This window comes from Chionomys nivalis, chromosome 1 (genome assembly GCF_950005125.1).
Source record: "Chionomys nivalis chromosome 1, mChiNiv1.1, whole genome shotgun sequence".
NCBI classification, from domain to species: Eukaryota; Metazoa; Chordata; class Mammalia; order Rodentia; family Cricetidae; genus Chionomys; species Chionomys nivalis.
Genome location: NC_080086.1, coordinates 108,917,367 through 108,944,434, shown reverse-complemented (window position 1 = coordinate 108,944,434; position 27,068 = coordinate 108,917,367). Strand labels below are relative to the sequence as shown.

At 45.9% G+C, this 27,068-nt stretch overlaps 1 protein-coding gene across 19 annotated transcripts in view; it reads right to left on the bottom strand.

The window, feature by feature from the left end:
* Myt1l (myelin transcription factor 1 like) overlaps positions 1-27,068 on the bottom strand; it is a 390,358-nt gene that overhangs the window by 22,542 nt on the left and 340,748 nt on the right. For 18 of the 19 annotated variants that reach the window (XM_057765426.1, XM_057765434.1, XM_057765408.1 and 15 more), the window contains 3 exons: positions 10,794-10,856; positions 3,204-3,287; positions 1,330-1,551 (listed from right to left, as the gene is read on the bottom strand). In XM_057765426.1, coding sequence (XP_057621409.1) covers positions 1,330-1,551; positions 3,204-3,287; positions 10,794-10,856 — 369 coding nt within the window. The remainder of the gene's footprint in view (positions 1-1,329; positions 1,552-3,203; positions 3,288-10,793; positions 10,857-27,068) is intronic. The other variant, XM_057765510.1, reaches the window with a different exon arrangement.

The following is a 27,068-nucleotide window of genomic DNA, read 5'->3' as shown; positions in this document are numbered from 1 at the left end:
CTTTTCTGTGCCCAATGCTCCAGTTTTTCCTAGTCCTGCTGTATCTGGGATCACATATCCCATTGTTCAGCATCCCATCTCTCAGTTCCTTCTCCTGCCTCTTACCACCTTTTCTAATCTTTTATGCCTTCTGTAGAACCACAAAAGCAAGGCTTCATCTAAAGCCCTCATCACAACTCCCTCCACCGTCTGCATCCATCTGGGCTCACTCACCCCTGGGGATGAGAGCCTTCTCTTTGGAGCTGCTGATGCTGGGTTACCCTGTTGCTGTGTAACCTCCCCTCCAATTAGCATTGTCTCCTTTCCCCAGGGAACACACACAGGTGGGGGTGGGGGTTGGTTAGGCCGGCAACCAGTAGGACCCAGTGATTCCCTCGGTGCCACGGTTAGCACAGACACAGGAGCAGGCCTTGCTTGCTATATGGATGTTGTGATCTGAAGTCAGGTCTGAAGTCATGTCCACACAGCAAGTGCTCTTATCCACTGAGTCATTGCTCTAGCCCAGGAGTTTCCTCAATAACTAAAAATACTTCAAAGCGTTTCGACTCTGTATCACAAATGCTTAGGCTAAAATTACTCCTTTGGCCTGCTTATTATTTGAGGTGGTTTTATATAGACCCAGGTGTGTGTGTGAACATACTTGTATGCAAGAAGCATCACGGCGCATCAGCAGGGGAACCCCGAGACTCCTCCCCGGCTAGTCGGCATTGATACTGTGAACATGGGTTCTGACACTCAAGCACCCTGTCTAACGGGACCTGCTGCCTCCCTGTGAGACGGGCTGCCATTGAGACCCACTGCTTTCTCGAGGAGCCCAAGACACACCCCAAAGCAGGTCTCTTTCAAGATATTCATCATCTTTCCATTCAAATTAAGCTAACAGAAATGAATGGGACTGACTGAGTTTCCTGGGAGGTTTCTCATGTATCGGACAGGGACCTGCTATGAGGCCACTGTGACAAGCACCACCCTCTTTTCCCAGGATAGGCTGCTTGAAATTCCCAGCAGGACATCTTGCAGTCTATAGAAATCTATGTGTGTGCTCTTGTGGGTTCATGTAAGATCAAAGTCTGCTTCTTACTGTGAGTTTAAAAACAATGCCCAAAAGCCATGGTCCTGGAAGGTAGACAAAGTTGAAGTGGTTTGTGCTTCTGAGATAGATTTGAAGCTTTACACATCTTTCCCCAGATCTCCATGTTTTGTTAGTTTGATGGATATTTTTGGTCTTGGTTTTCTCAGCATCAATGCTGAGGAAGAAGGCAAAGCCTGCCCCCTTCAGCATCCACCACTGCTGCTGAAAGTGAATCCACAAAGTGAGGAGGGACTCACCTGCGGTGCGTGAGGAAGCTGCCACTGACGTGCCCTGACCCATCACATCCAGGAGTAGGGCACGACATGCCCTCAGTCTTGACTGACTTCCAGGAAAACTGGGAGCCGTTGAGGTACCCATCTTTCTGCCTCTTGGCCGCTAAGGGACACCCGGAGGCGCTGCGGTGGGATGCATACTTCCCAGTGATGTGGCCCTGACCGTCACAGCCAGGGACCGGGCACCTGGACAACAGACAGGAGGCAAACTTCATTGTCTTTATCATCATGGGCATGGTGGACTATGTAACAAAGTCACTCCACGTGACGGTAACTAACTTACTTACTAACTAACTGACACACACCCATGCTCTACTGAACAAGAGAAAGGGAACAGGAAAAGCCAGATGTGGAGGCACATGCCTGTAATCTTAGGACTTGGGAAGCAGAGGCAGGAGGATCAGGACAAAGAAGACGCCCTAGAAAGATACCACCTAGTGGGGACATGTGTTATTTCCCCCTTTTAGAAATGGACACCAGGGACAGACAAGCAGCTCAAGGGACTATGTCCTGTGATTTGGGAGGTATGGTGACTCACACAAGGAGCACTGGTGAGATGCAGGTATCTGCAGACAATGCCACTTTTGGACAGAATTCTGGTGGTAAAATACAAAGCCAATGGGTCAGTGTGGGAGCTCAATTAACATAAGCTAATGCAAAGGCAATTTCATCAACCTTCACTCTCAAGGCTTAGGACACGCTGTGTGTGTGCTTTATGCTCTTGGGGGACACAAAGCTAGATGAGATATGGCATACCTCAGGAGCCATCTGAGGCTCCCGAGTAGAAGGTGCAGGGAGCTGGAAGGTCCCACCTGGGATTGGACTACTGATTGCTTGCCACATTATGGGAGGAACCCAGACTCAGCCAAGAAAGTGTCCCAGTGTGCCTCAGAGAAAGCCGAGGCTGACTTCACAACCTCTGCTGCTCAGGGCCACGTGGCTGTGCATTTGCTTTCCACTTTCATTTCTCCCTTTCCCTCCCTACTTCCCTCCAGTTCCTCTCCCTCTCCTTCCTTTTCTTTCCCTCTCCCTTTCCTTTCTCTCCTTCCTCCCTCTCAGCAAGGTCTCACGTAGTCCAGGATGGCCTGATGAACTAGCTATGTAGCTGAGGATGACCTTGTAGATTCTCCTGTCTTCATCTTATAGGTCTGTGCCACCCATGCTCACGTATGCAGTGCTGAGTTTTGAACCTTGTACATGCTAGGCAAGGGCTCTATCAACTAAGCTATATCTCTAACCCTACATTTCTTTTTGAATAGAAAAATTTATATACCACAGAATCTATATTTTTGTTTATTTTGATACATTTTAGTTTATCTTAATAATCTATGTCTTCATCAATTTTTGTTTTAGTTAAAACTTATCTCTTATTTCAGTACTGATATAGAAATTTAATGCAGACCCGCCAAGTTTATCTTGTGAGGTCTGAGGCCCTTGGAGGGAAGGAAAGCAGGGAGAAATAAAAAATGAAATACAAGCAGATCCAGCAGCCCTTCGGCCCACAGAGGAAGGTTCAGAGCTGCTGGCCTCCCCAGCCCACCCTGGAAAGGCAGAGCACTGGTACTGGTGTTATCCCGTTAGCATGATGGAAGGACATTTGCTTTCAGTAGCATGTTAAGCCTCCAAGGTTTTTCAGAAGCCTTCAGTCCCCAGTATATTCTGGGGAAGGGAGCATCTCTTGGTGACACAGACTGTGCCTGGACACCTGAAGCTTCGTTGACAGTTATCAGTTGTACTCTGCCCTAGCTGCTTAGTGAAACCTCTGCAGACGCCTCCTAGAACCCACCGGCCCCATCTCATGGATGTTCAATGGGCGCGGGCCCTGCTGGTCCCCATACCTGATTGGCTCCTGGTCCTCCTTGTCCTCTTTGCTCTGTGCTATCCGAATGCCACTCTTCTTTGCTCGTGGGCACCCAGAGAGGCTGAAGAAGAGATAGGTTTCAGAAACATGAAACACTGAGGCTTGGGGAGAAAACTTCCTCAATCAATGGTGACCTGATTTTCTCCACAGCCTGAGATTTGGAGAATGAATTAAAAATCTGGAGGCCGGAGGGAGTGCATTTTAGACGTAACCCCTATGCCTTCTCGATGCCTTTATACTCTGTCAGTTCCCATTCAAGGGAGTTAAGAGCCTTGAGTGGACTAGGTACTGCAGATATGGTGAATGGCCAGTTTGAGAAGTGGGGACAGCGAGAACTAATTAGATTAAGAGACTGGAGAAGGTTCTGTGGATGGATATGGAAGGAGGAAGGGAGAGAAGGAGGGAGAGAGACAGGTAGAGAGGGAGGGATAGTGAGGTAACATGAAAAGCAGACAGGCCCATCTTGATGAAGTGAAGAACCCTGCAGCCCACATTTGTGCGGGGAGCTATTCCATCCCACCCAAATGTACCTACAGAAGGGATGCTAAAGTCTGAATGTGTTTGTTCACTTTCTAGGTTCTGGATATAGAGGCAATGGAGATTTTCTCAAGGAGTCTTCATGCCTGAGACCTCCTCTGAGCATCTCTCCCTGTACCTAGACATTTCTCACTGGGACATGCTGGACATGGGCTTTGGTCTGTGCATAGCTTGTGAGGCTGTCCATTTCCTTGCTGTCCCAAGACATTCATCTGCCACCTCTAGCTCAGTGTCCCCTGATGGCTTTGCCCCCTGAACATTCACCTCATGTAACCATGTCTGCCACTCTCCATGAGCTTGGCCTCCATATGGAGGTCATATCTACTAAGAAGCCCTTGTTCACCTCTCTCTCCTCCAAAGGGTCCCCTACAAGGCTGAGCCTAAGGATAGGTGAGCTACCTTGTATTCATCTGCACCTTTAACTCCTGCTCAAGGCCTTGCACAGAGCAAGAGACGGTTAGGGATTTGCTGTGTGCATCAGTTTGAACATGATGGGAAGGACGGGCTCAGGAAGCAGGCTTCTCTCCCGACACTGTGAAGTTCAGTTTCCCTCCCCGTTATGGTCAGTACTTAGAAACCCTGGGCTATGGGGTCTCATTGTCACAGGCAGCACTTGAGCACTGGGAAGTCTGATACTCATGTTACTCTTCCTGACTAAGGAAGCACATGGATTTCTATCCTCAGCTGAGCCCCAAAGCCCCCAAGGCCACTGCCAAGGACTTTCAAGAGACACAGTACTCTACTCTTTTTGTATTGTTTGATATACACACAACACACACAATCAGGCTGGCCTCAATTCACTATATAGCCTATGATGACCTCAAGTTTATGATTCTCTTCCCACCACCTTGTCAGTACTATGATCCTGAGATTTCAGGTCGCATGCACCATGGTTTCATATGTTGCTGAGAACTTATCTATGTAAGCTAAACAAGCACACTACCAACTGAGTTACAATCCCAGACTCAATACTCTATTTTCGGCATAAGCAAGGGCATGAGATGCATCACTATTCTTTGACTCCAGAGATTTCCATGTTACTTTACTATAGACTAGTCTAGGGATGGCACCAGGCAGGCTTCTGAAGTGTCTGTCCTGTTACTAGTACTTGGCCATGTCTCTGATCATGGTTCCTGTGACCAGGAGAATAGGAGGCCAGGGACGGTATAGAGACCCCACAATATCTGCAGTCTTTCCCTAAGACACAAACTGACATCTACAAGAAAACAGCTACCTTCTCTTTCTGCATGAATGACAGAGAGAATTTCAGGTGTTTAACCTTTGTGAGAACTCTAAGGTTCTATGGACCACTCCTCATATCCACCTTCCGACCCACCTTTCCCCTCGTACGTACTGTTTTCTTTTCAGTTTCCACCAACTCCCTCAGACTTCTTCTGCCTGGTCAAAGAAGGTCTTCCTTCTTCTACTCCTGCTTTTTTAGACCCTCAGAGATGATATGTTTAAACAGAACCAGCCCCCGACCTATCTGGTAGCTTTTCTTCCTCTACCTTTGGGTTTCCTCTGTACCAAATAAAGTGTGCATGTATGTTCAAAAGCTGCTGTGGGGAGACAGCCAGTGCACCACTATTCCCAGTTTCTCTCATCCTGAAAACCAGGCCTCACATCCAAATCCCTGCCCTGCTGGAGCTGCTCTAGGCTCCCCCAGGCCTTTGTTTCTCTCTACTCCACAGATTAGTTGTACCTTGAGGGCAGAGCCTTCTTAGTTATCATTGTTGCTTGACCTCTAGAATGTAGTATGCACTCAATAAATATCTGCGGGATCCTAGGTTTCTGTGAACCTTGGTCTGAAATGTGAACTCATTCTATAAATTCTATGCAGAAACTTTGTTCCCCACAGTTCACTACCAGTGACTCAGGGGCTCATTAGATATTTACATTTTTGCTTGGAACATTAGATATTTAAAAACATGTGACAATCACAGGAAGTTCTGGTAGTAGACCCTAACATGCCACACTAATGTTCCTATCTCTGAGCCAAACTTCAGCTGTTTGCCTGACTTTAAACCAGGGTTAAACAGATGACAGCCAACTTCTTATGCAGGGCAGCTTTACCTGGCAATAGCAACAACCTTCCCTGCCTAAATCTATCTCTAAAGAAAAAACCAGAAGCCTCTAGATTGAAGTTGGTGTCAGTGGTTTGTCTACTGTTCTGTCTCCTGTCTTACTAGGAAGGCAGTTTTGAGCTGCAGTTTCTGATTTCCTCTGTAGACCAACAGCCTCTTTTGGTCTACTTATGACAGTATTTGCTGCTTTGTGGAGTGAGTACTGCATGGTCCTAGAATTGAAAACAGTCAAGTTTGGTCTTTTACTGAACTGTTGTAGACTTTTGTTAAGAACTCTAAACACTGTTGTAACACTTGACTTCTTAGGGTTAGACAGGCGGGGGTGGGCCTTAGCCAGCTCACGTGAGAAGAGAGTTTCCCCGCACCAAGTGAACAACTTCTCTCAGAAGTTCCACGATGCAGTTTCCATAGTTCCCTATGAAGGTTACAGTCTTCGGATTCTATGACCCTCAAAGACGCCTTTCTCTTTGTGCTTCTGGATGCCAACAAGCCTGCTCTTTATCCAGCTCTTTGGGATGCTTCTCCTAATTGCAGGTTAGGCCTCTAGATCACCGTCTGGACTTCTCGGAGCACAATAGAACAAGGGAGACGGTGCCACCAATCTTTAGGCTGGAGCCTTGTGTCTTTCACCTCATAGAAGGACAACAGGAAAGGGCTTGGGAGAACACTGAGTTGACAGCATGGCAAGTTTGTATTCCAGCCTCAAGTCCTCATTTCAGCTTTGATATAAAAAAAAAAATCTCACAGAAAATTGAGGCCATATTTGTAGGAAGCTCAGTGCAATACTTGATACATAAGAAGTGATCAGTAAACGATGTCCTAGGCTTTGGGAGGTTATTAGTTGTTCCTTAAGATGCTGGGGTACTTAAATGGGAGGCACAGAATGTAAGACACAGAGTAGGAGCCAAGGGGTCTTGGGAATGTCTTGGCTATAGTACGATCCTATTGAAAGGCAAATGGAAAGGTTCAATCAGAGAACAAAGGGAAGCTCTGTGGGGTAGGAGTATTCAGAAGCCACTGCACCACTGTGTTAAAAAAAAAAAACTGCAGATGAAGAAGGCTCCAATGAATATTCTTAGCAGAAGAGCACACAGAAGATCTTTGAGAAGCCAAAGAAATGGTAAAGAACTCTAAGACAAAGTCAGCTGATGACTGTAGACTGTGAAAGCTTTCCAGGCCCATCAGAGGGCAGTGGGAGGAGGAAGTAATAGGTGAAAGTTTCAGGAGACATCACAGTCCATAGGTATTGTTAAGATGAATTTAGGGGGTTTCAGATATGTTATTGTGACTGGAAGCTGCAACATCATTCAAAGTTGAATCAAGAGAGTTCCAATTGCATCCTGTCTAGCATGTCTCTGGGTATACCATTTCCCCGTGGGCTGCATCTCCCCATGGTCTTCCAGTACCATTCTGGGCTCCCAGGTCCATGGAGACGTGACACTTGAGCTAGACACCATAGCTTTAATTCTAGCTCTAATTCATCTCTTAGAGCTTCAGTTTCCTCAGGCCAAAAAAGAATGGGTTCCCTGTTTCCAGTGTGTAGAGAACAACAAGGGGAAGGCATGGAACACTGTGGTGATTTGAGTAAGAATGGTGGCCCCCATAAGCTCATGGGTTTGCATACTTAGTCATCAGGAAGAGGCACTAATTTGGAGGGGTTAGGAAGTCTGGCCTTGTTGGGAGGAGTCTGTCACTGTGCGGTGAGCTTTGAGGTTTCAAGGGCTTAAGCCAGGCCCAGTGTTTTTCTTCCTGCTGCCTATGGATCTAGATGTAGAATTCTTAGCTACTTCTCCAGCACCATGTCTGCCTGTGTGCCACCGGGCTGCCTGCCATGATAAGCAAGCTCCAATCAAATGCTTTCTTCTGTAAGAGCTGCTGTCTCTTCACAGCAATATGACAATGACTAAGACAAGACTTCAGTTCATTTCTGTTACAAAGATGGCTGTGTATTCCTGTGTATTTTGAGTTATAGAACAGAGGCAACCTGTAACCCCACACAGGCAATGTGTATACCAGGAAGGACAAACCCATGTGTAACAGAAACTATCGACAGTACTCTGACCATTGGCCTGCTTGGAATCCTTGCTCTGAGACCTCACATCCTACTGTGGCATAGAGGTGCTCTGTACTAACAGCTGAGCTGAATGTCGCATCACTTCCTACTGTGGCACGGAGGTGCTCGGTACTAAAAACTGAGCTGAACTGTCATATATCTGGGGCTAGACGGCAGTGCTTCCCTGTCTAGGTAAACTTTCCTCTAAGGTTTCTGTACTGCAAGTATCTATGGCCTATGTTTCTGGGAAGGGATTCAGGAACATAAAAGAGAAGGAAGATTTCTAAGTATCCTGTGGCCAAGAAACAACGAGCCTGAAGAAAGCACACATCTAACTACCGGCTTCTGTCTTTGCTCAACTTACCCAGACCTTTGCTTATTTAGCTGTGACATCAGTCTTTCCCTAGTGGAAAATTTACATAAGAACTGTGAATCAAATGTAATGTTCTGGCTTAATATTCTTGACTCTATTTCAACCTCTGTGTAAAGGAGCTTACTATATGACACTCTAGTACACTCCACTTTCTGTTTGCTAAAAATGTCACAAAGTAATAATTGCCCAAAGTTGTCTCCTCAAAATCAAATTCGCTTTGCAACTCTGTTGATAAAGCAGAGTTTACTTCAGCACAGATCATATCTTAAATATAAGCCTGACATACAAATACATACACACATACAACACGCACAGTCATGTACACCCAGAAACATGGACACTGCCACATATAAATACAAAGACACAAAACATACATACATGACCTGAACACATACCACATACATACATGTCATATACCCACATACAAACACAAGTGTACACACAAACCATACATGTACACAAAGATACACAACATACGTACATATGCATGCAAATACATATACACAATAGACATATAAGTACACCACAGACACACACACATACATATATATAAAAATATTATAATACATACATGGTCATACACTACTCCCACATTATTTTGAGACAAAATCTGTGCAGTCTAGCCTGGCCTTGAACTTTTGGTGATCCTCCTGCCTCAGCTTTCAAGTGCTGGGATTACAGATGTGAACCATCATGCTTTCTTCTAAATTACATCTTAATGACACATTTGTATCTTACTAATATCTAAAATTCTAAATCAAATGATGTAGGGATATAGCCCCACCCATTGGGGGCGTGTTCGCCTGGGGCTAATGTTTGCTGATAAATCTGCCGGGCGTGATCCCAGCAGCCCTTTTTTGCTCCGCTTTTCCTGTTCTCCGCGGGAACCTGTGGTCCTGTAAGTCTATTTCCTTATTAAAGCTGTATATATCTTTATAATCTGTCTGCATTCATTTACGCCGCCACAAGATGCCAAATGAGTAAACATGTTTATACTGCTTTATGTTCGAAGGGGGATACACAATAGCAACTTTTTTTAAAGTAGAAAATAAAACACTGGATGTGGGGTAACCAGGAACCTTCCATTTTCAGTTGCACAGATTTACAAAATGATGAATATTCTAGAGGCATTTATTTTCTAAGATAAATTAATATAAATACTAGACAAGAATACACCTGACTATATATTTAAGGAGTGTTCTTGAATTCTCTTTACTATAAACCAACCATCTACTCTGGAGACCCTTTCACAAGTGCCTTATTCTGTCTTGTGCATCTTGTGATGTCAATCACATCTTGTGATGTCAGGGGAACAGATCTCTCTTGCCCTGGTGGACCTAAGTCCGGAGACATCATGATTGGCACCTGAGGATGGAGGCCATGGCACCATTCTTCATCGGTCTGAGGGAAACCCCAGAGCACCGGACTGTCGACTCACAAATGCTAGCATTGATGCAGTTGAAAAGTCTGGTGGAAGTGATGTGCTTCTCTGCACTTTGGCAGTATGTGCATGTTCTGTTTCCACAGATAGATAGGGATGTCACCACGGAACTCCTGTGTTCTCGGAAGCTGACCAAGATCAGCCTCAGTGACCAAAGTCTGAGAATCTAAACCTCGGATCCCCCCCCCCTGTCCTTGCAGAGGAAAGCGTAAACAAGAAGCCTGCCAAGCTAGCTTAGTAAAAATCCCAAGCCCTCCGTGCCTGCTCCCTGGTCATCTCATACTCTGGCTGCTCTCAGCAGTGATGCTCTGGGGTCAGCCAGGAAGCCTTAGTTCAGATAATGGTTTGCAATCTACTGGTAGCCTGCCCCCGAGCTGTCCATCCCAATTTTTCCTTATAGGTGCTAGGCTTTGAAGCTCTGATGCAGAATTCCTGAACCTGTCATGAGGCCCCTTGAGGAAAGTCAGCCTCACCACCTTTATCAAGTATTCCACTTACTTTCATTCTATGATGGTATATGCCAAGATTTTCCTTTAACTCTCTTCCCTCAGAGGACCTGTCATAGAGTGTGCAGTCACTATGCTGATGGGATGACGGGTATGGACGCCTTTTGTCAGCTCACATGCTGGGCGTTTCGTGTCATACTGTAGCTTCTCTGTTCTCATTGCGGGGAATGGAAACTTAAACCTGTCTGTGGCCATCAACCCTGCTTACAGCAACTGTGCAGCTTTATGCTTCAAATCTTAACGTTAAAGGGACCAACAGGGTTTGTGTATCTGAGAATATTTGCCTACATATAACAATCTTATAACATATATGGAGATGAGTTTTTTTCCTTTGTTCTTTGAGAATGGCGGACTGGAAATGTTTTAGTGGCCTATGGCTGCTCTAGGGTTGTATACAGACCCTGGAGGAATGAGCATCCTAGCAGCCCCCAAGAGGATAGTCCTGTGACTGCAAATCTAGATCTTTGCTGAGTAGTACCATATCCAGCCTGCACCTCAGCCAGGAGTGCAACATCCCTGTCGCGATGGAGCTGCTGCTCTGGGGAGGAGGGTAGTTCTGATGAGTCTACATACCTTCGATGAGAAGCATAATTGCCAGTGATGTGTCCAGAACCGTCACAGCCAGGGGTGGGGCACCTACAAGTACAAATGCAAATGGGGTAATTTACTTGAAGGAAATCAACCCCCTGGGTAGTTGACTTTATTTATCCAAAAGACAAACTCTGTCCTGTGCACCCTTGCTACTAAGAGAGACTAAGCTGACGTGGGAGCTCCCTAGCTCGTTCACGGCCAATACCACCTACAGATCCACCTCTGCCTCCTTGTTTCCCAGCACATGGACATGCGCAAAGGACTGCTGGTTTTTGTGACCACTTAGGAATCCTCAGTCTCTGAAGAACCTAGCATCCTCTGTCACCAGGCTTGTGACCCTCCAGATGGCCTTTCTCTCTCCTTAATGTTTCTTTGAACTTAGCCATAGCTAGTTACTGCAGGACTTGTTGTAACAATAATCTACACATGACAAGATACAAAAATGGAAAGATACGTGCCATGACTAAGAGCATGGCCTATTCTGAGCCAACCTTGAACAGAGATCCCAGCCATTTCCTCACAATTCTGTCCCAACTGGGGGATTCTAGAGCCTAGGAAAGGTGACAGCTGGTACCTGTGCTGGCTGGGGGAGGGACAGAGCCACAGTTCTTTAGTCACGGCACTTTCAGGAGGTCTTCTCTACCTTAGACCAATTACTTTTCCATTTTGGGGTACAAAGTAGGAGGCACATCTGCATGCCCTGGCAGGGATCTCATATTAGCCATATGCTCCTCTGCCAAGTCTGTTTAAACGATAGAAACTAATTCATTTGGCACCTTTAAGGCCAGTTTGCATTATTAGGGGGGTTTATAATTGTTGTTTCTCTCCAAGTAACTTGTGTGTGTTTGTGTCTGTGTGTGTACCTGTGTGTGCATAGGTTGGGGTATGCAGATGTGGAGGCCAGCGGACATCATCAGACACATTCCTCAGGCACTGTTTATCTACCTATCTATCTATCTATCTATCTATCTATCTATCTATCTATCTATCTATCTATCATCTACCTACCTATCTGCCAATCATCTATTTAGAGACAAAGTCTCTAACTGTCGCTGAACATACCAAGTAGACTAGGTTGGATAAAAGCCCTAGGGGTACAGCAGCCTCTACCTCCCAGTGATGGGAATATAAGCATGTGTCATCTGTCTAGCTTTAATTTTTTATTTTATTTTTTAGAGTGGGTTCTAGGGATAGCACTAAGGTCTTAATGCCTGCAAAGAAAGCACTTTTTAACATGGAGCTATCTCTCAGTCTTTCATATAACTTCTTAAATACACATGCTAAGAACAAGCAGATAGTAATGCAAAAACACGCTTCTCAGAGCAATGCCATTGCCTTTCTACCACCATGAAGGTAAAATTAAGGGGCAGAAGTTAAGAAAAGATACCCTTTCCATTAAATCACAGATTCAGTGATCCAGTGAACAAATTACCCTCTGTTAATGAAAAGCAGACCATGCTCTGTGTGTTCATCCCTACCCAGTGAGAGCCTGAAGCCAGGTCAAGAACAAAGGCACACATGTGCAGAGTCAGCAGATGTGTTCTGTGGTTTCCCTCTGCTTAGCAGTGCTGGGGGGGGGTAGCATGTTAGCCAAGTACAGAAGTGAGACCAGCAGGCTACCTGTGCACAGAATGAGGCTAGTCCACAAGCCTGGTACAGTGAGGCTGGCACACTAGTCACCCACAGATGTGCCTTCTCTAGACTGGATGACAGTGCCAAGGAGCAGGTGGGCACATAGGAACTGGACAAATTTCAAATGTGTAAATGGCAGATTGCCACACTTGGATGCATAAACAATTTTCAGGGTTTAGAAATTTTCTAATGTCCCCCTGGTGCTATGAAAGGGAATGTGTATGTAGATCTCAGAGTAGAGAAGTCAGGATCTTCCATACCACATGTAAGGACAGAATTTAATTTATGGCCCGTATTAAGGGAGGAGCAGAGTCAACCGAGCGGCAGGGCAGGGGAAGTGTCTGTAGAGTGCTTGGGTCCACACAGGAAATGGGGCTCTGAGATAGGCACTGGCTACAGAATGGGACTGAGCTTGTTTTACTGAGTCCTGCTTGTCAATAGCAGTGCCAGCACTGATTGGAGACTAGGGTTTGAACAGAGTGACTGTGTTGGTCTCCACTGCCTGCATGATCATAAGACCTGCCACTCCATGGCTAAGAAGGTATTTCCTAAGTAGTGGCTCAGTGGCCTTGTTAAGTGGCTGGTTTTCCCAGTGCAAGGAACTCACCTGAGAGACAATCTTAGAAGCAGTGAAAACATCCTGAGAGATACTAAACATCATAACAGTTCTGTCTGCAGGTGTGTGAAGAGACTTTGTGTTTCCTACCCACCAGTATTTTCTACTGTAGGGAGATTTTCAAGCTCTTCCCAATTTAAAACCCAGGGAAAGTTTGTAGTAACATTTCATTTGTATTTAATAAATAAAGCTCGCCTTAAGTTCAGAGAGTAAAACAGCCCTACTGGCCAGCATTACAGACCAGGCAGTGGTGACACACATCTTTAATCCCAGTAGCCACACTAGGTTGTCACAGACACTGGGCAGTAAGTAGTGCATGCCTTTAATCCCAGCCCTAGAGAGGAACATAAAATGGGAGGAGACAGCTCTGAGTCAGTCTCATTCTGAGATTCTAGGAGGCAGGATAGCCATCTCAGACTGAAGTAGATGTAAGAGCCAGTGGCTGGCTGTTTTGCTTTTCTGACCTTCAGGATGAACCCTAATTTCTGTCTCTGGGTTTTTATTAATCGTGCTACAGAAGTTAATTTAGAGTTTACTTATTTAGTATGAGTACATTCTTCACCTGTCTTTTTGTGGGAGGAGAAGTTGTCTTACTCTACTCAAAATGAAAGTGAGCTGTTACAACCATGGAAAAGCAATGATCATCAGATCTTACTGCCTCCACCCACAGAAACCTTTGCATCAACTTGTGTGGGTTAAGCTGTCCTTTATAAAGGTCTAATTTATCACGTGGTTAAGAAAGAGGTTCAAAATGCATTCTTACTACTCCCTCAAACCAAACCAAACCAAACCCAAAAACAACAACAAAAAACTTTCTCACTTTTAGGGCTTTCATTGTTTTGCTGAGAAAACACCATGGAAATCAGAAGGTTGTTTCTGTTTTTGTTTTTTTCTGGAACCTGGCCAAGTGAGGCCAGCCAGCTGTTAGCCGAGAGGCTGTGGGGCTGCTGTGGCACCCTTCTGTAGATAAGATATTCTTATCTCCAGGGTAGCTGTGGGGCTAGAAGGAAGGCCTCTCTCTCTGAGAAGAGCAAAGGGCTCTGTTCTTGTCCCTGCCCTGTTTGAGCTCAGAATTGCTGAAGTGCCATTCTCTACCTGTAGGTGGCACCATTGCACAGAGAAAGGCAATTTAAGTGGCTTCACCTGCTCTCCCCTGAAGTGGCTCTAGGCGTTCATTCCTATCTGACTGTTCAAGACTCTAAGGCTTTCTTAAACTCACAGATTTACATATTTACATACAAATTTTCCAGCCCTAAGAAATCTCAATATTCAAAACCACAGTATTCTGCAGCCTTGCGTGAGGGAATGATGATCCCTCTAAAAAAGGAACCTGCTCGCGTGCCTGTCTGCTCGGGGGCCTTGGTGGTAGGAGGTGTGTGGAATCCACTTTTCCCTGTAATGCTGGCAGCAGTCCCTCTAGGAGCACATCTTCCCAGGAAGGGAGCCCACGTGGGACAATCAGAAGCAGCCTGTGCGCACAGCTTGGGTTTTGAAATCACAGAAGAGATGGGCTGGGTTTCCATGGAAACGGCCCTCAGTTCCCTTGGGGGAGGCAATGGCTTGGCTGTTAGCACTGAAGTGCTTCTAGCAGGCCAAAGGAGGTTTAAAAAGGACACTGCTCGATGACCCTTCTTCCTTTCCTAATAGCTGCTGTGGACAGTAGCACTCGGGATATTTAAGGCTTTTATGGTTAAGGATGTGAAGTTTGTTAAATGAAATGCTTGGCTTTATCAGTATATTTTTCCTTTTCTATTACCATGAGACTATGGGTAAAAACACTCAGAGAAAGGAAATGATGAATGAGTAATCTCATTCTATACTAGCTGCTTCTCAGACTGTGAGGCAGAGACATCCTGATCATCTTGCTATGACTTGGTTTTGTGTTTGCGATATTAAGAGAAAATAATTTTTGGTGGTGCATATTGCTCTCTAGCTTAGAAGCTAGTCTTATTAGACACTGAAAAACACTGACACAAAAATAATTTTTAAAAAGTCTTAAATAGTGCTTAATTGGAGAGGCATGAAGATTCAGGCAAAATACTTAAAATATGAATCCAAAGGTTCTCCTAGACCGTCCATTCTGACCCCAGGGGTTGGTTCTTTTCTGTAAGGGAATTGTCTGTTGCTTACTGGAGTTTGAACCCCTGGTTCCTCTGCCTCCTGCTTTTCCATTTCTTTACCACAAGTAAACACAGAACCTCTTTAAGAACAGCCACTGGCCACAGCTACCAGCTACCCAGAGAACATCAGACATATCCTCTAACATAGGGGAACTGGATATCAGTGTACTGAAGTAGATAATCTTAAGGTCAGAGAACTCTGCATTAGCACTTGCCAAAAAGGCGGACAATAACCACATCTTAATTCTAACTGGAATTTGTCCTCAAGGGACTCAACCCCCATTACACAGCCCCCCTGTGATGCCCTGGAGAAAGAAAGAGTGGGGACAGTTACATCCACCAATTACAGCTGTCTTCCTGGCTAATTATTCCTAAGTGTCTTGAAGATGGTTCCTCTGTATTGTCCCCACACTCTTTTAAAAAGACATATTATGAGGGTTAAGTCAATACTTAGAATTATGTTAAGGAATTTAAAGTATGATGTAAAGTAAGTATGCCTTCTGGTAAAGAGAGCTTGACACTATGACAGGCGTGTCCTCTGGTCAAGTGAATATGTGGTGTCATGATAGGTGCGCCCTGTTTAAATGAGGATGTGACATCATGGTAGGTACACCCTCTGTTTAAGTGAGTATGACATCAATGATAAGCATGCTTCTGGTTAATGGAGTATGTGGCATTATGATGGATATATCCTCTGGTTAAGTGAGTATGCACAGTGTAACATATTTTCTGATTACTGTGGGCTAAATGGGACACCATTTAATGCCAAGGTCATGTGATATAGGCTACCAACTCTCCAACTTAGATATCCTCCCACATCTCTTCTGCAGGGGTCACATATACCCACATGCTCTGGTTGGGCATAACATATGCTAACGTTAAGCAGGGCTAGCTTTCTCCATGTGACCTGAAAGGGGTCACAGTTTCAGACATATTGCAAGATACTCCCAAGTGCAGGGTCCCAGAACGGTATGGACAATGTGTGGCTGGCACAGAACCTAGCACCTCTGCTGGGTAAGACAGAGAGCCCCTAAACATTCAGTGGGCCCCCCAAATCCATTAAGGGAAGGATGTGCAAGAATTCCTGAGTTCTCACCATAGAGACAACTGCTCACTTAAGAAATCTTCTAACAAAGATGCCCAGCACTGCCAATGTAGTGACCCTACCTGGACTCACTGTCCTTGGGGCTGACCACTTCAGGCTGAACTGGCTCAGAGGGCTGACTTTTAGAAACGTTTGAATTCTGAGTCTGGTGTCAAACTGCAGAGAACACCAAATGCTTGGGATGATACCACACAATGTGGGACAGGGGGACTTCAGTGTCTGAAGAATGTCAAGAGATTCCCTTGACAGTGCCTCTTTTGTCCCTATTTCACAGAAGCTCTATTTAAGTCAAACAGAAAACATGAAGAGAAAAACCTCTTTCCTAGTGCCTTCAATTTTAAAATAAATAAAAATGTAAAAGTAAAGCCCCGTCTCTAGATGCTAACTATAGTTCTGAAGTGCAGTGGTTCTGGCTACAATCTTTTGCCCAGATATGCAGAAATTCCAGTTAAGAACACTTTCTTTCTAGATAAATGTGGCTATAAAAGCATATTCCTTTTCAGCTTTTCTAGCATATAAATAGAAATAATGAAGAAATGTAAAGAAAAAATAATAAAGACAGTTTTAACTGGACAAATGTCATTTGCTTACTCTTAGGTTACAAACTTACACATTCCCCACAAATACAGAGCCAGTGATTTATCAGGAACATACATGGTGCCTGACATTTCTTAAACACATTACCTCAACTTCAAAGGAAGACAGAATCTTTCAGGAGCTTTTCAATTTGTAAGGTATTTGATAACTTTCTCTTTATTTGAAGTTCCAGCCCAGCTGTGCAGATTTGTATTGCTGCCTAACTCTAACATAGCTCAGGAGATCTGGGACCAGGGTTGCGTGGGCCACCTCTTAATGTCTCCTCCCTAGGTGGAGCCCCTTTCTCCTCCAGGAACCCATTTCTCTCCCAGAAGTCCAGTTCAACCCTGTCCCCCACTGCCCTGTTTTGCTTTCTCCAGTGTTTCCTTGGGAGGCTTGGTGCAGGGAGGGGATGAGCTTGCTATTTGGAAATGCTTAGATCACCAAGTGCCAACAAGTGCAGGCCCTGGGCATGGATCAGCACCTCTCTGAATCTATGCAGAGGAGCTCCCATGCTGTCGTGAGACCCCGGAGTCAGAAAGCATTTCCCATAGTGTGATACTCAGGATGCAGGTATACTGAGAAAACCTGCACATTCCAAATATTAGCAGACATTAGGTTAGATTTGCTCAGATAGGTAATACATAAAAACAACTGTATATGTCCATCACTGACCCAGCCAGAGCTAAGCAGGGCACGACTAAGAGTCCTAGTCAGAATATAAAATGTTCTGTAAAGCGCATTTGGATCCCAGGCTTATGGTACAACCACTGGGAACAGGAAATTCTTGAAATCAGTCTAATGCTGACTGGGAGACCACAAGCTTGTTATCCGCATGGGGGTAACCTCAGACATGCACTGAGTCAATCCAGCCTTCAGCCATGGACTCAACTCTGTTGGCACCACACTGCCCCTGGTGTTAGGGATAGGGGACCCATCTCAGAATTGCCCTGCAGCCTGGTCACGGCTGACTCATTTCTGTGGGCCACTGGAGCTCAGGCTTGGCTCAAGGGCAGCACCCAGGCTGTGTGGCAGCTGAACTGGCATGCTGCATGCAGCTCTGTTCTCGTGTATCAATCATGCAGCTACAAGTCTTAACTGGAAAGTCAACTGTGTGGATCATGCTGCCCTTGGAGTTTGTGGGAAGGCACGTAACTCGGACCGCTGGGTGCCAACACTGTGACCTACTGCACGGCTGGAGGGTGTCCCAGGAACATCAGCAGTGGGCTCCTGTCAGGGCGGCAGAACGTACCTAGCACATCCTGACGTCCCATTCACTTAACGGGATGTGTCCATGGGAAACTGCTGCCAGAGCACATGCACGTCCAGCAGCAGGGGACCAGCTAAACAAGAGGCGGGGCAGCCGCAGTCAGAACCCATGCAAAAAAAAAAAAATACAAAAGGTGACTAGTGCAACGGGCTCAAGGCAACAGAAACCACCATTCCTAACTTCTCACCCTCTAAGGTGAGCAAAGAACATACCACACAGCTGCGCTCACGGTGGGTGCTGGGGCTCCACATCTAACATGCAAGGGAATTTCATCCAGTGCCGGAAGGTGTGACTGGGCTCAAGAGATACTCACCTTCTGCTGATTACACGAACTCTAAGTCACTCTAAGTCAGTGCTGCAGTTAAAGATTTTATGCAGGCTTTTGCAGGGTGGAAGTTTGTAAACATAACTGCATCTACTCTACTCCACACTAACTGCATGGTCCAAAGTGTTCTTGTGGAAGGAGCAGGCACTAGTGAACACACCCAATTATCCTCAAGCAGAGTTGTCAAATATCCACAGTATCTTTCAGTCAAGGTGCATTAAAAAGGGGCAGGGAGGGAGGGGTAGAGATCCATGGCCAGAGGTTCACATGACAGCACTCAGGTTCCCGATCATGGAGAACTGGGCCCCATTCCAGGCAGATCGACAGACGATGGCCTAGCTCATCCATAGTGTCTTCCACCTTACCCACTACCAGCAGCTTGCGCTTGTTCACACGTCAAGTTCAGGGTGGAGAACATTTCAGGCACGTTTCCCAAGGACACTAAGGCTCAGCGTGTAGGAGAAACCTACCTCACTGGCTCCCACCCAGACTCTGGGACAGATGAATGAGGGAATGCCACATGGCTGGCCACTGCTCACGCCATTAGAACAAATGGAGGCACTGGGAGTTAGCTCCACTTCCCTGGCCATAGACGACTTAACGTCTCCCCCCCACCCCTTCAGCTAAAGGCAGATAGAGCTTGAGTCATTTAAAATCAAGCTAGTTTCTGAAGACTTCTGGCCCCAGGCTTTGGAAAACAGGCAGGTTCTCTGGGATAGCAGAGGGATGATCGAGTCACCTGTTGGGTGGTATACCTGGCTTTCCTTTGGAACTAAATTGTCACTTCTAATATTTAATTTGACTTTTGTTTGATGAATTTTCTATGCTTGTGGGTCATGTATTTATTTATTCAAGAGCTTTACACAGGGTCTTGCCATGTTGCTGGAACTAGCCTCAAGCTCCAGATCCTCCTGGTTCAGCCTCTGAGTGCTGGGGATAGCCATGCATCACCACATCCAACCAGGATCCTTTGTTGGCCTCACATAAAACCCCAGGGAGTTAACTGTTTTCCTACTGTCCTGGACTCTGGGCCAGCTGATGTCTTCTGCCTAGATCCCATCTCTCTGCTTTCTTCTTTCTGTCTTCATTTAAATCTTGTTTTTCAGTTTAGTTTCTACCTTTTAGTACCTTAGCGTGAAAAAAATGTCCATCCTTCTATCACAAAACCTTTCTCCCTGGTCTTAAGACAATTTGTTTCCTCAAATCAATAAAGAGTTTCCACAGACCTGGTCTTACAAGATATTTTAGAAACAAGTCAAATTCCTTATTTTACAGGAAAGGAAAAAGATCCAAATGTACGGATTCCACAGTAGTGAGACAGGTTTTACAGAAAGCTTTTTCCTCCCTCTCCTTTTCTAATGTTTTCTTTGATTGAAATCTTTTTGTTGTTTCTTTTGGTTTTTCTTTTTGAAACACGGTCTTGTATCCCAGGCTGGCCTTAAACTTGTGATCTTTCTGCCTTGGCCTTCCACATTCTAAGGTTACAGCTATGTTCCCCATGCTAGGTCGAGAACCTGCTTTCTCAATGTCTGCCCCTGTCAGGGCTTCACATGCCTGGTCCTTATTGCAGGCTTTGGGTGCTACTCTCCTGCACTTTCATGCTCTGACTCCCACAGGCCTCTCAGGGCTTATGGAATAGGGAGGGTGAGAGAGATGGTGTTTCCCTTTGCATTCTAGGAGGGTGGGCCAGAGAGCTGGAGTCAAGAGTCAGTGCAACTACACTGGAGCCCATTCCCTAAACCTGGCCTGGGTGAGGCATGCCCCACAGTGTGGACAATGGTAGGAGAGAGGTGAGAACAAGGGCGCAGTGCTAGACTGGGAGGAAGAGGAAGGGGAAGTGAAGGCAAGGTGGAGAAGCTGCTGAGTGCTAAGAACACACAGGACTGAACGCTACTCTGTGGCCTCCCCTGAGACCTTTCCCAGGCGTGGCCAGAAGGCAGAGGCCATTACAACTCTGCTCACTCTAGGGATCAGTCCCTTTGCCCAGAGAGAAGGTCAAGGACCCTTCTCAAAAATTCTAACTTCCAGAGGTCCCTTGACCAAACATGGATAACCCAAGGACCTTGGTGTGGAAGACCAGGTATTCTCTTCCTAGGGACACTCAAGAGAGTGGTGTCCATTGTGAAACCTGCCAGGGAATGCAGAGCTTCTCTCATTCGTGCTTTGCTGGAAGAGAAGACAGGAAAGAAAGTGCACAAAGAATAGAGAAGCTCACACGGACATAATGAAGCCATGGCAGACAGAGTGGGAAGCAGGACTTGCTGAGACTCAGGAACCAAGATCATGTCTGTGCCTGACACCTTCTTCCATGCTAGACTGCAAAAGACCGCTGAAGTCACAGCAACTTGGACTTGCTGCCCCTCTGGATTCTGTCATGGAGAGGAACAGGTAGGACCATGTTCCCAAAGCCCAGGAAGGTATAAGGACTACCTTCCTGGTATGCTGCTTGACCCAGAAGTACTAGGGTCATTTAGTTCAGAGGAAAGAGGACTGGGGGGGGGGGGACAGGTACTGCCACAAATATGTCTGAAAAGCAAGTCTCAAGAGAAGGCAGATCTCCTGCCACTTGCTTGCAAGACCTAGCTAGGCCTTTCAGAAGAGATTTCTGACCTTGGATGACTAACATGGAGGGCAGTTTCTCTCCCGGAGGCATAAGAAGACACACTGGTGACTTCAAAGAAGCGTGAGAACCCCACAGAGTGGTCTGAAGTGTCACCTAGTGGTGACCTCAAAGACCTTCTGGGCTAGGACTCCAAGTGTGTTATCAGCATGAGACAGCTGATCACAGCAAATACACATCTATGGAATGCTTTCAGAAGCCCAGGGAGTTCTGGTGTCAAATAGTAGATATGTATAGGACCCTTTGATAGACATCTGGAGGAACAGTCACTGTTAGAGGAGAGTCCCCAGAGTTGGTGATTCTGCCCTTTTGACCTTCTCCTCTAGTAAGCAATCTTCAATGGCCCCTAGGGTAAAGGGTCTCCCCCTCTACCATCTGTGGTATACCTCTATGGCTTCCAGGTGCATACTCATGTGGGAAGTTGTCATCTGCCCTTTCCTTCTATGATGTAGCCCCTGAGGACAGGGCTGAGTGGTGCCATCTCCCACCTCGTTCCATTTTTCCCTCCTGCCACAGTGGCCCTAGGTCTCTGAAGCAAAGGGAGGTGGGAAGTATACTGAGCCCCTCCTTACCAGGACCCACCAATTTCAGGGAAGCCACTAGGCTCTTGTTTTCTGACTTGCAGACCTAACCTGAAGTGTAGGCAGTCTATGCACTTAGGGTATAACCTGTCCTAAAGTCCTTCCTGTTCTCTATTGGACTGCAGGGAAGTCAGGTCATGGTATAGCTGTCCCCTCCATAACTGAGTCACATCTTGCTTCACCCCTGGCTCTCTTTACAGTGAGAGCCTTCACTATGTATCTGCTAGAGATCTGTGCTCCGTGGGCCCAGTATGCTGTCCCCCAAGCCACTTTTGCAGGAGAGGTAAACTGAAGGCCATTTCTCCATGGAGCAAGCTGGCTAAGCAGTAAGGCTATTTCACTGAATTTTGGGATGGCTCCTGGTATTTAGGTCAGGGGCTGGGCTGGGCTGGGCTAGGCTGGAGGGCTCAGTTTCTGCTTTGAGGACTGTCCAGGAAAGCAGAGTCTACTCACAACTTGCCATGTAGATGGCAGGCTGTAAAACATGTTTGTCCAGTCCAGAGCCTGGACCCCTGCAGAAACCCTATCTAGACTTCTACGTCCATTGATCTTGTGGAGCTCCCAGTACCATGGAAACACAGAGACACCTGCACAGGCCTACTTAGTGTTGAAATGTCACATTGTCAGTGTGGAGATTTTAGCTTTACATCCATATTTACATGCACACAAGCACACAGGATTGTAGGTAGGGCCACAGAGCCAGGCTACTCTGAATTGCCAACTAGTCAGTTCTAACAAGCATTCTTGTCCTCAAGGGTGAAGAGCATGGCAGGGGAGAGGAAGCAAGCTCTGTAAGAAGGATGATGGCAGGAAGTCAGTCAAGGGGGGCAGATGTAGAAAGCAGCAGAGTCTATAGGCTCTGGGGGAGATGGAGAACCAGGGGAGAGCAGCACTTGGGCAGCACTGAGCTTGCAGGGTCTCTGTGCAATAAAAGTTTAGTGATTAAATATAGATATCCTCATTAATGCAAACATGTTGGCTCGGGCCTTTGCTATACACAGCCTTCATTGAATTCACTATATTCCATTAATATGAGAATCTCAAATGTTCCAAATAAAAGAACATGTTGTGGGTTGGCTGACATGGCAAGTATGAATATTAACCATATCTTTACTTACTGACCCTTTAATATCTTTGGATTCTACTCTTAAGAAAATAATTTCAAGATGTGGCTGCCCCGATATGCATATTAACGGAAATGTCACTTGCCTAATACCAAAATTATGTCTCTTAGGAAGGGAATCTCATTTTTATGATTTGTCTTTATGTAAGCTATAAGGGAAGAATAGGTATGACAAGGAGGGGGGAGGAAAGAGGGAGGGAGAGAGGGAATGAAGGAGAAGAGTCCTGCATGACTGGGAAATTCACTCAGAAAATAAGGCTGAGTGACAGGTTAGTGCCTGCATGGGGTAGGCCTCAGGGCACCCTCTCCCCTCAAGAGGCTGGCAAATGTGGCTAGCCTGAGAGAAGGCTCTGAAAGCCCTGCTGCAGTGGGGGCGTTCTACATCCTGCCTGTTCTGTGCACACTGTGCCAGGCTAGGCCTGCCCTGAGGCTGCAAAGAGAAGCAGAAAAAGAGAGTGAGTTGCTATGGCAACGTGGTTGCCAGGCTCCCAGTTTCCTCCATCATCCCTGTGGTGCAGGCTCATTCTACAATGTGCAAGGGTTTTGTGTTTTCTTTTAAAGGCTAGATCAGGTTCCTAGGTGCTGAATAGCCAGCATTGAAGGGATCAGGAGGTACTCGGAGGATAGGTGGCCTCATATCCCTAGGAGGGTGGAGCCATTCCAATGAAGTGGGATTACCTCACTGTGTGTTACAAGGAGTGTGTATAACGGGGAAGATGCACACAGAATTCATTAACACAATCCTGGGCTCTGCAGACAGGCCACCAGGGGAGTATCCCAGCACCTCGATTTAGAGATCAGGTAGCATTCTTGTGCCGAGTATGGGTTAAAACCGTCTGCTGCACTTCTCTTTGCACATGTCACAATGCCTTCCTTAAAGCACGCACACTGGAGTTCTGTGCATCTGGTAGCTAGAGGACATTAAAAATGGTCCAGGGAATCAGTGAACGGCATTCTGGAAACTGCACTGGGAGGACAGTCTCCTGGGGTCCAGGCCTCATCCTCTCATCCAACTGGTGGACCACTCTAGGTTTATTCTTCTTCTGTGCTGGCTCACGTGTGTGTGTGTGTGTGTGTGTGTGTGTGTGTGTGTGTGTATCTATGCATATATCTATACATGTCATGTATTCATGCTGTATGAGCACATGTGTCTATGCCCTAAGGGTAGGACCATGATGAATCTGAACTGTTTTGCTCTAGAGGGACTACCATGTGTTCGTACAGATCAGCAGAGCCTATTGTAGACAAAGAAGGAGACCAGCAATATTTCTTCCTCTGGGTATGGAGGACTGAGTTAGCATCCCACCTTTGTGGAAAGCAGCATAGCAAATAATGAAGTGCAATGCTTACCTTGGAAAGCCATGGCCTTTGATAAGTCACCTTTCTGGGATAGTTATCTGCTTGTGAAATGGTTTACAAAGTGGAGGAACCATTCACTCAGCCAGAAATGGGCTTTCTGGTCCTCTCCACAGCCTTCCTGCCTCACCCACTCTGCCTTCTGCCACAGGGCCACAGAATAACAAGAGGGACACACTGAAAGTCAGCTGTGTCACCCGGTACCCACAGAGGAGGAGATGGGCATCTCAAAGGCCCACATGAGCCACCTGGACCAGGGCTCTGTCTGCCCACCAAAAATCCATGGCTGCTTTGCTTCTGTGTCTTGTTAACATGTTTTTCTTATGTAGAACAAAACCCTAAGAATTTGTACAAATAGAAAAACCAGATGATTTAAATGTTCAAACTAAAACTTTCATTTTGCCTAGGAAACATCCTCAATACCAAAATGATCCTCAAAATGCCAGAAGAAATTGGAGCAACAGCGCATTTCTGAGCTGGCCACCAGCAGAGTTACTATAGACCGGCTGAACCATGATCTCTGTTGGTCTGAGGCAACAGCACTCTCCCTGATGATCATGATATAACCTCCAGCCTGTGCACAGAGACAGACACATGCCCATCTATTTGGTCCCAAAAGATCTTGTGAATCTGAGAGATCTTATTACTACTCTTTCTAGACAAGAAAACAAATTCTGAAAGTTTCATCCACTTTCTGAAAGCCCATGTAGCCAGGGAAGATAGAGTCTGAGCTGAGGATCTCTGAATCCCTTGTTCTTCATTATAGGAAGAGCACCTGGGCCAGCTGAGCTGCTGGCCTGTCATGCCCAGAAGGCCACTCTCTCAGCCACCTCTCTCCTCATCAGGCCCAGCAGAAAGCAGACATGTATGTAATCACACTAGGTGTGTAGACGAAGTGGAAAGGAACACTAAGGAAAGAAGAATTAGCAAGTATAAGATGCTGAGGCCATCTTCCCCAGAGAGTCCAAGGCTCTGCAGTGACAGCACAGCTGAGAAACACAAGAAGAACTGAAATGGGTTTTGTATGAGGAATGCCACAATACCGTGTAGCTTTATGTTACTAACAACCAACCACGGTGGTAATGGGCTAGGCTCCGGAAGGGGCCAAAGGCAGGCTGAGAAACAAGTTAGTCCATTGATGGAGGAAGGTCATTGGTTAAATAATAAAGAAACTGCTTGGCCCTCATAGGTTAGAACATAGGTGGGTGGAGTAAACAGAACAGAATGCGGGGAGGAAGAGGAAGTGAGCTCAGATGCCATTTCCTCTCCTCTCTGGGGCAGACGCGATGCTGCTCCTCTCCAGAGCAGACGCAATGAAGCAAGCCGCCAGGTCGGACATGTTGAATCTTTCCTGGTAAGACTGATGCTACACAGATTATTAGAGATGGGTTGATTGGGATATGAGAATTAGCCAGTAAGGGCTAGAGCTAATGGGCCAAGCAGTGTTTAAAAGAATACAGTTTGTGTGTTGTTATTTTGGGGCATAAGCTAGCCAGGCAACCAGGAGCTGGGGTGGCAGGAACACAGCCCGCAGCTCCCACTACAGTCCATTGTCTAATAGGCTAACCTTCAAGGCGGGCAGGCCTCATTTGGAATCTACAGAGGTGGAAGTCAGATACAGAGTTTCTCAATGGCTCTAACACTGGGAGAAGGGGCTCTGATTCACCCTGATCCACGTGGGAACAAAGGTGCCTCACTCAGTTTCTACCATGTTCTCATTCTAAAACACATGCTATCCAAAAAAGGAAGAGAAATGAAGCAAGAATTCAAAGTAGTTTGAGAAATAAAGCTATGACAGAGAATAAAGATGATCAAAATATGCCAATTGGGAAATGTTTCTGAATCTGGGGTGGGGTGGTGGTAAATGAGGATTAGATATCAAGTGAATTTGACGGGCTGATGGGCATTTTTATTTGATGATCTTAAACCTGATTTGCAAGTCTGATATAAGAATTTTAAAATTGTACCATATTAGACAAGAGCGAGAAAAAGACATATTAGGAAATGGAATTCTTTTATCTTTGAAATATTTTGATCTTGGTTGTTGAAGTTTCAAATGCAAAAAGTTTTATGTCAGTCCTTGTTGGAATTGGGTTAAATTTTAAAGTGCTAATAGTCTTGGTCATTTTTCCCTGATATTGCCTGACCCCTCCCTCCAAATAATTTCAGCCTGGCCCTTCTATTACTCTGGGCAGGTTTTGGTCTCTCTGTGTGGCAACCCAAATCCTCTGAGCTCATATACATTGGGCATCAAGTGCTGTTCCAAGTACTGTGTAGACGTCACTCATTTGGTCTTTATGGTGCCATTCTGAGTACTGTGTAGACGTCACTCATTTGGTCTTTATGGTGCCATTCTGAGTACAATGTAGACATCACTCATTTGGTCTTTATGGTGCCATTCCGACTACGGTGTAGACATCACTCATTCGGTCTTTATGGTATCATTCTGAGTACTGTGTAGACATCTCTCATTTGGTCTTTATGGTGCCATTCCGAGTAGGGTGTAGACATCACTCATTTGTTCTTTATGGCAGACAATCTGCTGGCGCTGCATCACTTTGCAGATGGAAACAAAAGAGGGGCCAGCTCACTAGGACTACAGGGTCAGACAGACAAGCTACAGTCTGACTTTCCAAGTCTGGATTTTGGTTTGTGCTGACCTTGGCTCTGATTCCTGCCCTGAGGGACTCAGGCCACAAATGCTCTGTACACGGTGGGGTGGGGATGTACAATTTCCCTCACATCACTTCAGATACACCTCTTGGCCTCTGAGGAAACCTTAGTAATACAATTTAAACAATTGGACTAAAATTTTAAAGAAATATCCAAAGAAAAAAACCATAGTAGAAACTGTCTCTACTTGGTCTCTGCAGTTGCTCTCTTTGATGCCCATGTGGCACTGCAGTGGTTTCTGTGGCAATAGCTCTGGACAT